The sequence below is a fragment of the Meles meles genome, chromosome 8, assembly GCF_922984935.1.
Source record: "Meles meles chromosome 8, mMelMel3.1 paternal haplotype, whole genome shotgun sequence".
In the NCBI taxonomy this organism is placed as follows: Eukaryota; Metazoa; Chordata; class Mammalia; order Carnivora; family Mustelidae; genus Meles; species Meles meles.
Genome location: NC_060073.1, coordinates 6,256,378 through 6,272,583, shown reverse-complemented (window position 1 = coordinate 6,272,583; position 16,206 = coordinate 6,256,378). Strand labels below are relative to the sequence as shown.

At 57.0% G+C, this 16,206-nt stretch overlaps 2 protein-coding genes across 2 annotated transcripts; one reads left to right on the top strand and one right to left on the bottom strand.

The window, feature by feature from the left end:
• Window positions 1–897: 897 nt before the first annotated feature.
• On the top strand, window positions 898–2,337 carry CST6 (cystatin E/M). The gene is made up of 3 exons (XM_046016708.1): window positions 898–1,203; window positions 1,687–1,812; window positions 2,148–2,337. Exons 1-3 carry the CDS (start codon window positions 958–960, stop codon window positions 2,232–2,234), a joined length of 459 nt encoding a protein of 152 aa, XP_045872664.1. The 5' UTR covers window positions 898–957; the 3' UTR covers window positions 2,235–2,337.
• A 2,124-nt stretch (window positions 2,338–4,461) lies between these two features.
• Window positions 4,462–14,478, bottom strand: CATSPER1 (cation channel sperm associated 1). Its single transcript, XM_046017826.1, has 12 exons — window positions 13,134–14,478; window positions 11,938–12,150; window positions 10,375–10,488; window positions 9,998–10,148; window positions 9,618–9,709; window positions 9,362–9,505; window positions 9,133–9,196; window positions 8,879–8,951; window positions 8,653–8,713; window positions 7,023–7,098; window positions 4,651–4,765; window positions 4,462–4,488 (listed from the first exon to the last, which is right to left on the bottom strand). Exons 1-12 carry the CDS (start codon window positions 14,476–14,478, stop codon window positions 4,462–4,464), a joined length of 2,475 nt encoding a protein of 824 aa, XP_045873782.1.
• Window positions 14,479–16,206: the final 1,728 nt, after the last annotated feature.

Genomic DNA, 16,206 nt, shown 5'->3' with positions numbered 1-16,206 from the left:
CTACTTCCGTGCTGTTCATTAAACCAGATTTTCCTAAAAAACTCACAGCGCCCTACTTCCCGCCACCTCCTGCCTCCACTGTTTACCTGGGGGGGGGGGGTACCCTGGGGGGCCCAGTCCCAGGCATTAACATCAGAATAACCTTAGCTGGTAGGAGTTGTCCCCTTTCCTCAGAGGGGTGACAGTGAGACCTTGGGAGGCCAAGGGAGGTGTCCAAGTCACTGGTCAGTAAATGGCAGAGCCCGGTTCCACACACGCCCCTCTTTCTGGCCACCGGCATCCTGTGGGCTCAGTCTGGTTTGAAAGCACAGACTTGGGTTCGACTGCTCGGGCTCAGAAGCCAGCGGCATCATTTACTATTTCTTAGCTGGCGTTCTTGGGTAAATCTGTTCTCCTTTCTGTGTCCTGTTTTCTTCCTCTTCCTTCGTGGGGCGGAAACATCACTAATTTCCATTCCCGGCTATGAGGGTCGAACAGTGCACAGCTCAGCACACTCGTCTCCCTTTCTGCTGTTTTTATAGGACCGGGCCTTCTCTAAGCACTTGACCTGTTGTGTCCTCACAGCAACCCATTTCACAGAGAGGGAAACGGAGGCAGCGAGCCGTTAGGTAATTTCTCCCAGGTTACACAGCTCGTAAATGATGGCCGTAGTCACCGGTCGCTAACAGTTGTTGGTGTTTATACTGGCTGGGCCTTCCACGAACCGTCTGAACGGTGAGCACCTGCTGGGGACTGTCCCTGTCCTTTCCCTCACCGTCGGAGTGGGGGTGGGGGGCGAGTCCCTGGAGGGCAAGGCGGCATCGCTGGACGGAGGCGGGGGGGGGGGGGGGGGGGGGGGCCTCTCAGACCCGCCCAGGCTCCGTGATCCCTCCCCCGCCGCGCCGCGGGGGCGCGGAGTGGGCGGGGCCTTTGAGCAGGTTAAAAGCAGGCGCGCAGGGGGACCTGGCATTGCCAGCCATGGCTACTCCGAGCCTCCCTCGTGCCCTGGGCCTGGGCCTGCTCGGGCTCTGCCTTCTGGCGCTCCTCCACAACGCCTGTGCCCGCCCCCGTTCCGGGGACGGTCCCGTAGGTGGCCGCAGGGACCTGTCTCCCAGCGACCCGCAGGTGCAGAAGGCGGCCCAGGCGGCGGTGGCCAGCTACAACAGGGGCAGCAACAGCCTCTACTACTTCCGGGACACCAACATCCTCAAGGCGCAGAGCCAGGTGCGGCCAGGCAGAGGGGCGGCTGGGGGCCAGGCTGGGACCCGGCCAGGGAGGCATCCCAGCTGGGGCCAGGTTAAGGGGATGCCAGGAGAGCACTTAGGACATTTTAATACAATGTATTTTGTACATTGAATGAACGCCAAAAATTCGTTATGAACGACCTATCTAGGTTTCAGCAGACTGGATCTAGCCCTGACTTAATTAAGCAGGGACTCACTAGCCTCCCACTAGCCCCTGCCCTGGGGGTTGGACTGGGGAGAGGGGAGGGAGGGATAGGGCTTCAGGGTCTGTGCACACCTGGCTCTCGGCGTCCTGTGTCGCCCAGGCCTCTGTCCCATTCCGCGGGACCCGCACCGGAATTCACTGCTCCAGGGTCTGAATCCCGAGGCCCAGGCCAGCATGCAGAATGTGGAGAGGGGTGCAGGGTCTCGGTCAAGGGTAGCCTGCCGGCACTCCTAACCGGCTGGTGCCTTCTGTCCCCAGTTGGTGGCTGGCATCAAGTACTACCTGACTGTTGAGATGGGGAGCACCGCCTGTCGCAAGAACATGGCCACTGGAGATGGCGTGGATATCACCACCTGCCCCTTTGCCACAGGAGCGCAGGAGGAGGTAATAGGCTGCACCCCACTTCCCGGCACCCACGGCCAGGGGTTGTCCGGCCTGAACCGGTCTGGCTGCCCTGGCTGATATCTGGCTGAACCTGTCCCTGTCTCCTGGATGATTCAGCTCCCAGGCCAGGGTGGGGTGCGGAGAGGAGGAGACCGGGGCTTCTCCCTCACTGGACTGGGCCAGAAGGATCTGGGATCTAGTCCTGCCCATTTGATTCACTGTCCCTTTGGGCCAGTGATTGTTTCTCTCGCAGACTGGAGCGTTGCGGGCTGAGGGTAGCCATTGTGGGCAGTCGGGCCTGGGACCCAGACTCACCCCACCTTCTCTCCCTGCAGAAGCTGCGCTGTGACTTCGAGGTCCTAGTGGTCCCCTGGCAGAATTCCTCCCAGCTTCTGAAGCATAACTGCGTGACCATATCGTAGACCCCCTGGGGCATGGGGGCCGGGGGCAGCGGGGCACGGCGGGAAGGCACTTCAGGTCCAGGGATGTACCTGTCACAATAAATTGCTGGCACTGCTTGTCGCATTGGCCTCTCCGGAGTGCTTCACCCCTCCCCTCCGGCCCCCCCCCCATGCCCACTGGTGGCAGCACCCCCTTCCCAGCCAGAGACAGCCCATCCCACCCCCCGCTGCGCTGCTGTTGTCTCAGCCCATACAGTGCTGAGGGCGCAGGGTTCAGGCCCCAGATGTGTGGTTCTCCAAACACCCCAGCATCGCAGACCCAGAGAATCAGACCTCTAAGCACTCAGTATTCTCAGAGTGAAGGGGCGGGAGACCAAGTCTCGGGAGAAGGATGCCCCAAGAGCCAACAGGGGCTGGAGGGGGTGAACTGTCTGAGGCGGGCCTGAGCTCTGCTCCCTCTCGGCTCCCAGGATGACTCAGGGTAGCACAGGCCGGGTCCAGGCAGCCGGGCCCCAGGACGCTGAGCTCCCCACCTACGAGGTTCCCGCACCCGCCCGCGGGCCAGCGGTGCCAGAGCCCCCACGGGCCAAGGGGCCACGAGGGCTGGGACGGTGGCTTTCAAGTACTCGCTGTGGGCCATAGGCCAGGAGCGTCCCCAGTGCTTTGCCCCAGGCAAGACCCCCTGGAAGGAGCTGGACAGGAAGCCCAAAGGGGACCAAGGTCAAATCTACTGCCCACAGGAGGGATGAAGGGACAGGTGCGATGCGACGTCATTTAAAGAAAACAGGACAGCAGCACGTTTTGCACAGCTGCGTTTGTGGCTGCAGATCCTGCTCACTACAGACACACACACACACACACACACACACACGTCCACTGAAACCACAGCACACACTTGGAGGCTCCCCGACACCACAAACATATCCAGAACAGCACAGACGCACCGAGGCAACACCCTCCACCCCAGACAACCCGGAGATGCGGACGGACCTCCGCACACCCACGCCTGGAGCAGGAAAGTCCGGAACCGGATCCCTTGGGAGCACTAGGTGCGGGCAGTCAAGTGCAGTGGTGTGGGGGTGGAGAAGGCCCCCCGGCCTCTGTCTCCCACCCCCCCTGGCGGGGCCTCGCATCCACCGCTGTGTCTGCCTTCGGTCCCCCGCCCAATGCTGTGACCTACTGGAGAACAGCTCCCAGGCCCTGCCCTGTGCTCTCAGAGGCCTACTGGGGTAGGGATCGGGAGGGGCGGACAGTAGAGAGGCGACCGGCACGAGGAAGTCTGGGGAGCGGATGGGCTGCGTTGGACAGAAGCTAGGGGCGCAGGGGAAAATTCAGCCCTCTTCTGCCCCAGCCCGTCAGAGGCGCAGCTCAGCTGTCCCCGGGCCCCTGCGGGCCACCAGGCAGGAGCTTCCAGCCTGGAGCAGGCACAGGGAAGTGACAGGAAATGCTTGGTGAATGAATGCGAGGTGGTGGCCCGCGGATACCCACCAGGTGGCCTATCCACCCCCAGATCTGTGCCCTGATCCCAGAAGCCATTTCCCCAGCACCTTCTCTCCCCAGGTTCTGGCCAGGGAGGGACGAGCCCATTCTGCGCTGGGGCCTGGTGTCTTCACTCCTGCCTGGTCCAGCCTGCAGGAAGGCGGAAGACTGGCACGACTGTCCCCCCGCGGCCCCCACTCTGGAGTCCTGCTCCTGACCCCCTCCAGCCTCTGCTGTAGCCTGGTTTCCCTTGGCCAGAGAGGAGGTGGCTGCCGGAGGCAGTGGGACACCCCACTCCAGTCTGGAGCCCCAGGTCTCCAGCACCCCGCCCGGGCCAAGGCACTTGGGGATCCGAGCCACAGCCTCTCCTCCACCCCCATTGTGGGGCCAGGGCTCTGGGCATTTTGCCCAGGTTCAGGCTGAAAGTAGGGGAACTCACCTAAGCCCGAGGCCAGGCAGGGTGGAGAGCGACTATTAGGCTTATTCCCTGCTTTCCTCTAACCGAGGCTCATCCATCCCCCCAAAACACACACACACGCGCGCGCACACACACAGTGCACACCCATGCACGTGCACTGTTCCCCTGCCCTGTGCCTTGGCTTAGCCAGGGAGGACACACAGCCAGTCGGGGTTTCAAAAACTCTGTTAGGGCCCAGCCCTGCAAGCCCGACGATCATTCCAGCAGAGCAGGGGACTTGTCGGGGCCCAAGGCAGTGGGCAGCTTGCCGGAGGCTGAAATCCACATCCAGTGTCTCTCTCCGTCCAGAAGTCACTTCCTGAAGTCCTCCTCTCCAGCCTGCAGGGGTGGGATGGGAGGGTAACCAGGCCTGTGCCGGCCTCCGCCTTCACACAGGCCCATGTGACTATTCGGGGCCCTCTGGGCACGAGCCTCTCCTGCCTGGCCCTCTGGGGTCCTCCCATTTGGGCCCCTCGCCTCCTCTGGTCCTGCCTGACGCACCTCGAACGCAGTGTCCGCGATCTCATCAAGAACGGACGCCTGGGAGCGGAATTTCTGTTGATGCTGCTCTACCCCAGCCACCAGCTGCAGGAAGTGGAACAGGAGCGCCTGCTGCCTGGGGGGGGGGGGGGGGGCGGGGGCGGGGACAAGCCGGAGCTGACCTGTGTGGCAGGGTCTGCGGGGCTGCCAGAGCCCCCCGGAAAGCTCCTCTCGCCTGTCTCCTGCCAGTCCCCCATTACAACTTTTCTGAGTCAGAGCTTTCGTGGTGAATCTCCTTTTCCCCTAAACTAAGAACCCCCTTTTGTGCCAGTGGTTTACCCTCCCAGTTATCAGTCCCACCATCCGTCCGTCCTCCCAACCGCTGGCCCCTCCGGCTACCCCATACCTCTCTGTGCACCCACTTGCCCACCTACCCGTTCGTCTGCCCACCTCCCTAGCCTCTCACTCGCTCATCTGACCACCCCGATCCCTCCATCTACCTGCTCTTCCCTGGACCACCCCTCCAGCATGTGGTACAGCCAGTCCTCCGCCTAACCGCCCCCCCGCAACCATTCACCTGCCCACTACCCACCTATTAACTCCCTCTTCACGGCCCATTTTATAAATCCAGCCACCGAGTGACACTGAAATCAATGGACCCTGCCAGGTGCTCTGAGGACCCAGACGTTAACAAGAAACACTCCCTGCCCTTAAGAAGCTCAGTCTGGGGGCGCCTGGGTGGCTCAGTGGGTTAAAGCCTCTGCCTTCAGCTCCGGTCATGATCCCAGGGTCCTGGGATCGAGCCCCACATTGGGTTCTCTGCTCGTCGGGGAGCCTGCTTCTCTCCCCGCCCCTCTCTCTCTGCCTGCGTCTCTGCCTACTTGTGATCTCTGTCTGTCAAATTAATAAAAATAAAATCTTTAAAAAAAAAAAAAGAAGCTCAGTCTATGGCAGGGCCAGGAACGCAAACCAAGAGTCTACACTTGGGATGAGTAAAGCAGACTGCTGAGGGTCCCCGAGGAGGAAAAGCTCATCCGGTCCTGGGGATCGGAGAAGGGTTCCAGAGCAAGTGCCACAGAGCTGAGGTTGAAAGACACCTGGGGCTCTGCCAGGCTTCAGCAAGGCTCCTGGTCTGCCAGCCCAGAAGGACTGGAGTACACTGGGGGCCAGGGCAGGCTTCAGGGAAGGAGGCCGTAGAGAGTGGGTGAGTTGGAGATGTAAAGTCTGACGAGGAAGGAAAAGCCTACACTGCATTAAACGTAGACCGCTCTATAAATAAATAAAAATAAAAGAAAGATTAAAACAAACAACAAGCAAAAACAAAGGGCGCGCTTAGAGGAGGTGGGCCAGTGGGAAGAGTCTGGGGGCCCAGAAACCCCCATGGAAAGTGTTACAGAGGTGAAAGGGCGCACTAGGCCAGTAGCCAAGTTGCTGGAACATAGAGTGGAGGACAGGAGGGCCAGCAGGTAAAGCGAGCAGGACTGGAACTCAACTCTCCCAGATCTTGTTCACTTGAGCCCAGCATCGGCAGCCGGAGAACATTCCGGGCAGAGAAAACAGTGTGGACAAAGGCCTGGAGGTGGAGAAGTATGTGCTCTGCTTGGGAAACAGTGCAGGGACTGCAAGGAAGGAACCAGGGAACCGAGGGAGGTTGGCAAAGGCTGGGTCACAGAAGGCCTTTGGGACTTGAACTTGGATGGTGGGTGAAGAGGGGCTGGAGGCTGCCAATAGTCAGGCTGGCTTGGAGCCAACCCGGATGAGGTGCAGTGGGGCCCAGCTTTCAGAGGGATGGGTCTCTGCGGAGCCAGGCCTGCGAGCCAGGAAGCGGGAGTCTGTGCCTCGGTCCCCCCGCCACAAGCACAGCCGTAAGTCCCCCGCTGGCCGATCGATTCCACGGGAACGGGATGTTGACCATCTGCCTCCCAGGCCTTGACGCAAGCTATTCTTTGACCCGTCCTCCTCACCCCTCCACTTAGCCCAAGTCTAGCGTCCTCAGGGTCCGGCGCAGGTTCTTGGCAATAGGCTCTCTTGGGCACGGGCTCGTCTGTGTCCTAGAGAACTTGCAGGGCCTGACGCAGAGCAAGGCTCAGGCCTGCTTCCTGAGTAAACAGACGGGCAGACTCGCCGCTGCCCTGCCTTTGCCCTCAGCCTCACAGCGGCTCTCATGGCCCTGGAGACGCTGCCCGCAGGGCTCTCCCGGTGGCACAAGATAGCTTTGGGTGAACAGAAGCCACTCACGGTCTCCACGTCCCACCCAGAGGCTCTCCATGGGCCTTGGCGCCCCACTGCCTCCCAGAGAGGTGAGCAATGTCCCTTGCCCTGCCAGCCCACGGGCCAGACCCCAGCCCTGTCCCCTTAGACGCAGGGCCTCGCCTCCCTTGGCCTCTCCTTACTTCTCAGTCATGGTCCCAAATTTTTTCTCGATGAGCTGTTTCTGTCTGGTGTGCTCACTCATCACCTCTTCAGGGTCTGGATGTAAAAAAGGGGGACAGTCAAGAAGATGCCCGGATTGAGAGGACACCCCATGTGGCACAGAGATATTCAGATGGGGCCAAAAGCGTTTTTTGCTCAAGATGTGCCCCCAAAGAGGGGCGCCTGGGTGGCTCTGTGGGTTAAAGCCGCTGCCTTCAGCTCGGGTCATGATCCCAGGGTCCTGGGATCGAGCCCCGCGTCGGGCTCTCTGCTCAGCCGGGAGCCTGCTTCCTCCTCTCTCTCTGCCTGCCTCTCTGCCTACTTGTGATCTCTGTCTGTCAAATAAATAAATAAAATCTTTAAAAAAAAAAAAAGATGCCCCCAAAGAGATGGGTTCTCTGGGTGTGGAGTGGAGTGTGTTATCAGATTTGTGGTAAAATCCCCCCCCACCTCCCACCTCCAACAACATGTGACTCAGGCCTGGCCAATCAGAGCAGTCTATTCTTTTGGCTAGAGTAATTGGTTCCAAAGTAGTCAGGTGATCAAAGCAAAGAAGACTCATTTCCCGGACTTTGCTGTAACTGCAGGAAGAGGAGGGAGTCTCTGCTGGGCATGATAGCAATGGCTAAGCTGTGAGGATTTGGGACTAGAGTGGCAGGTGGCCGTTCCTACCGAAAGGGAAGAGCCACCCTAAGCAAAAAACCATGCAAAGGACCACAGAGCAGAGAGATGGAAAGAGACCAAATCCTGACCAGTATTCAAGTCCTGGATCCAACAGTTCCTGAAAGCCCACACACCTGCAATTTGCTAAGTAATTTCTGCCAATTAATTCCTTTCTTTGCACTGAGCGTCTCTCCCTGATGGAAGGGACAGGTGAGGGGCCTGGTGACCCTTTGGGACCCTCGGTCCTCTAGTGTTGATGAGCCCAAGAGTGAGATCCTGAGAGCTCAGATTATCTAAAGTTCTGAAGAACTTTATTTATTTATTTTTAATATTTTATTTATTTACTTGACAGAGATCACAAGTAGGCAGAGAGGCAGGCAGAGAGAGAGAGGGGGAAGCAGGCTCCCCGCTGAGCAGAGAACCTGATGCGGGGCTCGATCCCAGGACCCTGGGATCATGACCCGAGCCCAAGGCAGAGGCTTAACCCTCTGAGCCACCCAGGTGCCCCTCTGAAGAACTTTAAAAGCAGGAAGCAAATCAATGATCTCAAAATCAATTCACTCAGAAAGTCGGGTTTATAAAAATGAATATGTCCAGGGAACTTGATTTTTAATGAATCTCAATCTGCTTTGTGTGACTCTGGACCAGTGTGCACACCTTAACAAAACCCTCCACGGCAGTCGAAACCATCCCAGGTAAAACCAAGTGCAATAAACTTTATAAGTTATTAGAAAAAAATGAGTATTTGGTGAATCATCATTTGGGTAGTCATTTCACAAACGGGGCTTTCAAGAACTGGCGATCAGTTTCATTGCTTTTTAGAAGATTGTCTTGGAGTTCTTTTGGACCCTCAGTTCTAAGCTCTGAAAGTCCTCCCAAGTCTCAGATTCTCAAAGTCCGCCACTGAACCCGGAATGGTGTGTGTGACTGTGGAAGGAGGGCTGGCACCTGATGTGCTGAGTTCTGTCAGTGAGTCGTCCAGGATCTTCTCACGGATCCAGGCGGCCCTCTGGGAAGAAGAGGCTTTTGTCCTGCCCGAGTCCCCTCCTGGAGGACCCTCCTGCCTTTCCCTCAGCGTCTGTGGCCACCCCTTTGTGGGGTCCCTGCCCATCTCCCCCCCCCACCGCCCCACCCCATCCCCAGGTCCACCTGCCCACCCCTCCCCCCGCCACACCTCCTGCTTCAGTTTCTCCAGGCCCTGAAGGAGAGCCATCTGGAAGTTATCCACCAGGACCGCGATCACCAGGCTGGGGATGGGGGGATGGAGAGTGGGGTACTCTCCAGGAGGAGGCTGTAGGAGCGGCCCCGCACCCTCCTCTGGGTTCACTGTGGCATGACCCAGGGGACAGAGCTGGGGATGGGTGCCCCAAGGTTAGGCAGGCGTGGCAGTGAGCTGGGGAGCCAAGGCGGGGGGGGGGGGGTCCTCACTTGAGGAAGATGAAGTACTGGATGATGATGTAAATCATGAGAATGGGGATGATGTACCAGGCACCTGGGAGAGAGGCGGTCGTCTCGGCTCTGAGTTCCCCGCTCGCCCTCACCGCACCCCTGCCAGCAAGCATCAGACACCCCACTTTGCAGATGGGGTCACTGAGCCCTCGGGTTCTGCCTACCCAGCCAAGACCCCGCCCTCCACCCCGCCCCGGGTCTGGCCCACCCTGGGCCCGGCTGTCCAGGTAGATGAGGGACCAGTCGTCCAGGGTGAGCATGGTGAAGAGCGTGAAGATGGTAGAGGGAATGCTCTGGAAGCGCTTGGGGTCGGAGTGACGGAACAGAGCCCGGAGGACCACAGAGAAGAGGACTGGTTGTTCAGGGCCAAACCAGGCTCGCAGGGTCCCAACCGCTCCGGCCTCCACCAACCCGCCCATCGCAGTGCCTCAGTCTCCCAGCCCAGCCCCCACGGCCCAGGATACAGAGGCAGGTGAACATGAGGATCAGGATGGCCGTGATGGACGGTAGGGACCGCACCAGAGTCCCGGTCACCTCCTGGAGGCTGGTCAAGAAGCTGTGGGCAGAAGGCGAGAGGGAGGCTGAAAGAACCAGGGCGGGTGGGACTCCATGCCCGGCAGCCGGAACTGACACCCCGACAGCCGGGCTCTGCTTTCCCAGTGGTCTGGGGGAGCTCAGCCCCCTTTGGACGATGACTGATGGCAGCGGATGGCAGGAGGCTTCTCAGAAGGGCGCCGGTGTCCACAGCCTCTTTGTCCCCCATCAGATTCCCTGGGAGCTCAGGCCCGTGTGCCCCTTCCCGCCGGGTCCCCACACAGAGTGGGGCAGCCGTGGCCCCGCTGACCTGAGCCTCCGCAGCACCCGGACGGCCCTCAGGGCCCGCAAGCTCTTGAACACCTTGAAGATCCGGAAGACGCTTTGGTGGTAGACGAAGGAGAAGGAGTTGTACTGAAAGAGCAGGAAGTCCAGCATGGCCATGATCATGATGAAGAAGTCTGAGGGCACAGGGGGCGCTGGGGGTCACCGGCTCCTATCCAGGCGCCTCGCCCAGACCCCCAGTCCCCCCAACACCAGCACGCCCTGCCAGTCCCCTTCTGTCCTCCGCCTCCACTAGCAGTCCAATGGCTCCCTCCACACACACGCACGCACACAGGCACGCGCACGCTCGCACACGGGCGCTCGCACACGCACGCGTGCACGCGCACACACGCGCACGCGCACCCAGGTTGTTCCAAGGGTCAGAAAAATACTTGAAGCCCAGGGCGGTGATCTTGAGGGCAGCTTCCACCACGTAGATGCAGAGAAAGATGGAGTCGAAGGCCATGAAGTACCACTCTGCAGGGACACAGGGGCTCACCCAGGGCCCTCCCCGGCAGCCCTGGCCCATCTCTGCTCCTTCCCCCTGGACCACACGCACAGTTGCTTCTGGCGAGGGCCTGGCTCTGCCCTACAATGGCTATGGGTCTTAACCGCTCCGTGCCTCAGTTTTCTTGTCCGCGAGACGGTGATCATCCTGTCGCTTGGCCTGACCTCCTGACCTCAGGGAACTCCCAGCAGCTTCTGCCTACCTGTCAATCTTACCGTTTCAGAAAAAGAAACGTTTGAGGAAGACTGCCTGCCCAGAATCTGAGAGTGCCTCGGCCTCATTGTCATTTAAAACCCCGCTCTGGGGCGCCTGGGTGGCTCAGTGGGTTAAGCCGCTGCCTTCGGCTCGGGTCATGATCTCAGGGTCCTGGGATCGAGTCCCGCATCGGGCTCTCTGCTCGGCGGGGAGCCTGCTTCCCTCTCTCTCTCTCTGCCTGCCTCTCTGCCTACTTGTGATCTCCTGTCTCTCGCTGTCAAATAAATAAATAAAAATAAAAAAAAAATCTTAAAACCCCGCTCTGAATATTCATCCCAAGCCCTGCTGGAGGGAGCCTGTTTTCCCGGGTTAGATCACAGCTTTAGAAACGACTCCCCTGCATCTCCTTATTTGTACAAACAAAGATGGCCTTGTGAGACAACTCCACCTGGGGTAGTCCGGCCAGAAGTCACCAAACAGCAGGCCCGTTTTGGCCCGGGAACCGTACCAGTCAGCCTGAGAGCGTTTTCACGGACTTGGGCTTCACTTAACACCGAATAAGAATGCCGCCAGCCGTATTCTCTGCTTCGTTGATTCACGCGGCGGCAGGCCTTTCTTTCACCCTGCTGCCAAGGGTCTCAGGGGCTGCCTTCCCCGGTTTTCTACTCTGACCCCTCCATAGCCTCCTTCTCAGGGCCTTCTTGGTCCTTCTAGGTGGTCTGCGTTCCCTCTGGCCGTCCCACAGAGACGTGTTTAGGGTCGATGCGCCACCTGGTGGCTGTATCACAAACAGCAGCTCCTCCAGTTCAGTAGGCTTCTGTGTCTCTGGCTGGCTGGCTGGTCAACCTCCACAAGGTCTCTGAGCCTCATCTTTAATTCTGGTCAATGCTGTCTACTTCCCAGGGGTAAGGATGAAATGAGCTAAGTTACATAAACCACCTGGCATTGGATCAGGCCCACAAGGGGCCTGAAACAAGATCTTTGGCTTTCCCCATGTGAAAGTGGCTCCCTAGTGGCACCTGGGTGACTCAGTCGGTTGAGCAGCTGCCTTGGGCTCAGGTCATGATCCCAGGATCCTAGGATGGAGTCCCGAATCAGGCTCTTTGCTCCTTCCCCTCTCTATGCCTCTGTCTCTTTCTCTGTTTCTCATGAATAAATAAAGAAAATACTTTAAAAAAAAAAAAAAAAAAAGAAGGAGAAGAAAGGGGCTCCCCAGCTCTTACCGCCCCGGATCTCAACTTCAGCAAAGGTCTGGGCCACAAGCATGATAGTGTTAAGGCAGACAACAAGGAAGATGAAGGCTTCAAAGGGCAGGGACTGAGTCAGGTTCTTAAGCATTTTCCGGAGGTCCTGAATGAGGTAGCTTAAGTTTTCCCACAACCTGCCGAAGAGGTCCATGGTGTGCAGCCTCTTGTGGGCCCTCTGAGCTCTGGCAGCTGTAGGGGGGACAGAGGGTCAAGCCTGTGTGAGAGGCAGCGTGGGAATCCTAGGCATCCTCCCAGACTGAGTTGGGGTTCATCTTCACGCCTGCCTGCTTGCCTACCATTCACTCACCGAAGTGCCCCTATGCAATCTTATGCCGATCCTGGGGCCACAGCCTTGACCCCTTCCATGGCAGATGCCGGCTTGTTTGGGATTTGTGGTCTGCTCAAGTGCATCTTTCGGGCTCACGCTTCTACACCTCAAGGCCTTTCTCTACCCGTGTGATAACTTATGCATGGAAAGTCCCATTTTCCACACTACCCCATCCTCTTGGTGAACTCTCCCTCTCCCTCTGAAATTCTGCTGAAGCATCTCCTTTTGGCTGCCTTCCCTACTCCCATCCAATTAGGTACCTTTCCCTCTCTGCTTGTTTGTGAGACTGCTACTCTGTTTACTGAACCACTTGGCGCCAAGCTTGGGGGATTGTGCGTTAATAGCCGAGGTCCCTCCCTCTCCTTAAACAAGGCCCTCTTTCAGACCCTGGATGTCTGTCAAGATGCTCACAGTTTAGTGGGGGAAATGTGGACAAATACAATCTACAGTGGTAACTGTGCTGATATGGAGGATAGGCCACTATCACTGGGTGGTCTAGGATAGGTTAAGTGACCACTCCCCTGTCTTGGAGCCCCTCAAGGGTAGGATTTGTTTTCTCTGTGCTTCCAGAGCCCAGGCAGGCCAGGGACCCATAGAAGACAAGAAGAAATGTTTGAGAAGTGAATGCATATATACACAGCAGTGACCAGATGAACAAAAAACCAGTGGACTGAAGAGATGTATTGTTTAAGGAATAGAAGACAGGATGATGAACAGTCAGGTGAGTGGACAGGCAATAGAATATACATGCAGGAAAGATCCATACCTCACGATGGGTGGAAGGTCGGGCCTGGAATCTGGGCCAGGCACTGGGAGTTGGGGATCGGGGGGAGAAGAAACTCACTTTTGCGCTTCTGAAATTGCTCATCATCTTCTGTCCAGCTTTCCGAGGAAGTTTTAATGGAGGAATCCTGAGGATGGACTCTGCTGGACCTCTGGGATGCATGTGAGTGCACAACACTGTGGGAACGAGTCAAGCTAAAGGCTGAGTGCTGTACCCGTGCCATGTTAGGTCGGAGAATTACTGAATGAGAGCGGGAAGGGCCAAGGACGGCTCTGGCCACACCGCGAGACTTGTATGGGCCCAAGCTGTGGGAGCTTCCATGATAGTACTCCCTGTAGCGGTGATCGCCATGGAGATAATCATAACGATGCACACTACGGTGATGCTCTCTGTGATGATGTTCACCATGGTGGCCATGGTGGCGTTCACCGTGGTGGCCACGGTGGTGGCGGCTGTATTTGTCAGAGTAGTGAGGTATCAACCGATTATGATAGGAGTCCACATAGGAATGGTGAGAAAAGGTCTCTCCATGATGAAGAGGCCCTCTGTGGTGGTGGGCTTTATGGTGACGGTGCCTTCCATGGTGAGAGGCCTCACCATGATGGTGAGAGCCACCATACGTGTAGGAATCTTTATGGTAGTGAGGCTCACCTTGGTAATGGAGCCCACTATGGTGAGAATCCTCACTGTGGTGGTGGGGCCTAGCATGGTGATGTGGTTCCCTATGGTAGTGAGACCCACCACGGTGGTAGGACTCACCATGGTGGTGGGATCCTCCATGGTCATAAGGCTCACCATGGTGATGGGACCTTCCATGGTGGTAGGACCCCCTGTAGTAGTGGGACCCCCCTTGGTGGTGGGGCTCACCACGGTGGGGGGACCCCCTGTGGTGGGACCCTCCATGGTGGTGGGGCTCACCACGGTGGTGGGGCCTACCATGATGTCTTCTGCTTCCATGGTGGTACTCACCATCAAAGGGGCCCTCACCAGGGGAATGATGGGAATAGATAGTGCTTTGAGAAGGAGTCAGGGCAAGGGATGTGTGGTGGTGGGCTCTGCCATGATGGTGGGCTTCACCATGGTGGTGAGAGTGGTGGGAGTGGTGGGAATGGTGGAAGGGGGCATTGTCATGAAAGTCTTGGAATTCACCAAGATGGTGAGATCTACCATGATGGTGGGATCCACCATGATGGTGGGACTCACTGTGATGGTGGGACCCACCATGACGGTGGGACTCACTGTGATGGTGGGACTCACCATGGTGGCGGGACGCACTGTGATGGTGGTGGACTCTGCCATGCCTTGGCCTGTGATATGAGGTTGGTGAGTCAGGGTGAGATAACACATCCAAATTGTTGGTGTCTGCCTCATTGTGAGCCTTTTCAGCCAATGAAGGTTGATCCATGACTACGCTGGGAACACTGGAATGAGGAGAGCTCAAAATGTGGGGCCAGTAGTCTCCTTCCTGAATTGTCCTTCCAACCTGTGACTCTGGCCCTTCTAGGAAAACCTGAATCTTCTCACGGAATTCTCCCTTTATGATGCCACCAGCAGACCCCTTCCCAGGTCTGATTTCAAAATGCCTCCTTCTGGGGTATAGTTCCGAATCAAGGATCATTGTGTCTAACCTCTCCATTGTAAAACAAGGAAACTGAAGTCAATAAAAGGGAAGGATTATTTCTCAAGGGTCAGCTGGGAAGATGGCAAAATAGGAGGACCCTAAGCTCCCTTCAGCCCATAGATACAACTAGACAACACTTCAGCGTAAATAACCCACAGCAAGGGATGTGAGGTTCTGGGCTCTACTATGATGGTAGGAGTGGTGGGAGTGAGGGGAATGGTGAGAGGAGGCATTGTCATGAAAGTCTTGGAATTCATCAAGGTGGTGAGATCTACCATGATGGTGGGATACGCCATGATGGTGGGACTCACTGTGGTGACCCCAATGTGAAGACTGGCAGAACAAACTCACAACGAAAGGTAGAGAAGAGGCCACATCAAAGAAGTTTTGGAGGATGAAGACATGGTTTAAGAGCAAAACAGACCATACCTGTCCACAGTGGGAAGGGAGCCAGTGGTATAGAGAAGGGTGAAAAAGAGACTTTCACACCAGGGAGCCCATGAACAGGGAGGATGAATCCCCCCATACATTTGCCTATGAAAGCAAGAGGGGCCAGATTACATGAGTTCTTACAACCAGCTTGACTTAAAGCCTGAAATTTAAAAAATCATCAGTCTCTGCTCTGGGAGGGCCTGGAGGACATTAGGAAGTGGATTCTCTGTACTTAAAGAGAGAACACAGCTGTTCAGATATAGAAGTTTTGAAAAATGCCAGAGGCGGACGGGAGGAAGAGCAATTTCCTAATCTCAGAGAATGACCTGGAGAGACAGGAATCATGAGAAAACCTCTCCAGGAACAAAGAAGCCAGCAGGTACCATTTCCCTCTCCCCCTCCCTAGCATAAACAACAGACACCTGTGGGAACCCGTGCAGCCAACCCTCAGTACTTACTATTTAACATTTTTTTTTAAAGATTTTACTTATTTATTTGACAGAGAGAGATACAGTGAAAGAGGGGACACAAGCAGAGGTAGAAGCAGGCTTCCCGCCAAGCAGGGAGCCCGATGCAGGGGTCAATCCCAGGACCCTGGGATCATGACCCCAGGCGAAGGCAGACACATAATGACTGAGCCATCCAGGCACCCCTACTTACTACTTAACTTGGTTACACCAAGCCCTTCCCTTCATGCTTGGACACATCTGCCCTTCCCAGCCACACTGGTTTCCATCTCACTTCTGCATGCCCCCTCCTCCAGGAGACCATTGCAAATCCTGCCAACACCTCATCTCCCTACCTGTGCATTCTGTGGGACCTCAGGTCTGGTGGCAGCAGGGGCAGGTCTCATTTTGCAAGCAGACCACTATACAACTTGATAAAATGTGCTCCACCCCTGCTGGGGACCAAACACCCCCACAATAGGCAAAGAAAACCTCTGCATACAATGGAACTGAAGGAAAAGGAGGTCAGAACTCAATGGCAGAGTACACACAACACACATAGGAGATACTCCCTGAATTTCCAAGCCCTGGGGACCAGGGGACACTGCACTGCAGGGCACTACACTAGCTATCA

Bases quoted from the DNA above. Each gene is read 5' to 3' on its own strand.
- CST6 (XM_046016708.1), top strand. From the start codon at position 958: ATGGCTACTCCGAGCCTCCCTCGTGCCCTGGGCCTGGGCCTGCTCGGG. The intron at 1,204-1,686 runs GTGCGGCCAGGC...TTCTGTCCCCAG, and splicing joins TCCTCAAGGCGCAGAGCCAG to TTGGTGGCTGGCATCAAGTA. The intron at 1,813-2,147 runs GTAATAGGCTGC...CTCTCCCTGCAG, and splicing joins CCACAGGAGCGCAGGAGGAG to AAGCTGCGCTGTGACTTCGA.
- CATSPER1 (XM_046017826.1), bottom strand. From the start codon at position 14,478: ATGGATCAACCTTCATTGGCTGAAAAGGCTCACAATGAGGCAGACACC. The intron at 7,099-8,652 runs GTGCCAGCCCTC...TTTTACATCCAG, and splicing joins GACAGAACTCAGCACATCAG to ACCCTGAAGAGGTGATGAGT. The intron at 4,766-7,022 runs GTAAGGAGAGGC...CCCCCCCCCCAG, and splicing joins TTTGGGACCATGACTGAGAA to GCAGCAGGCGCTCCTGTTCC.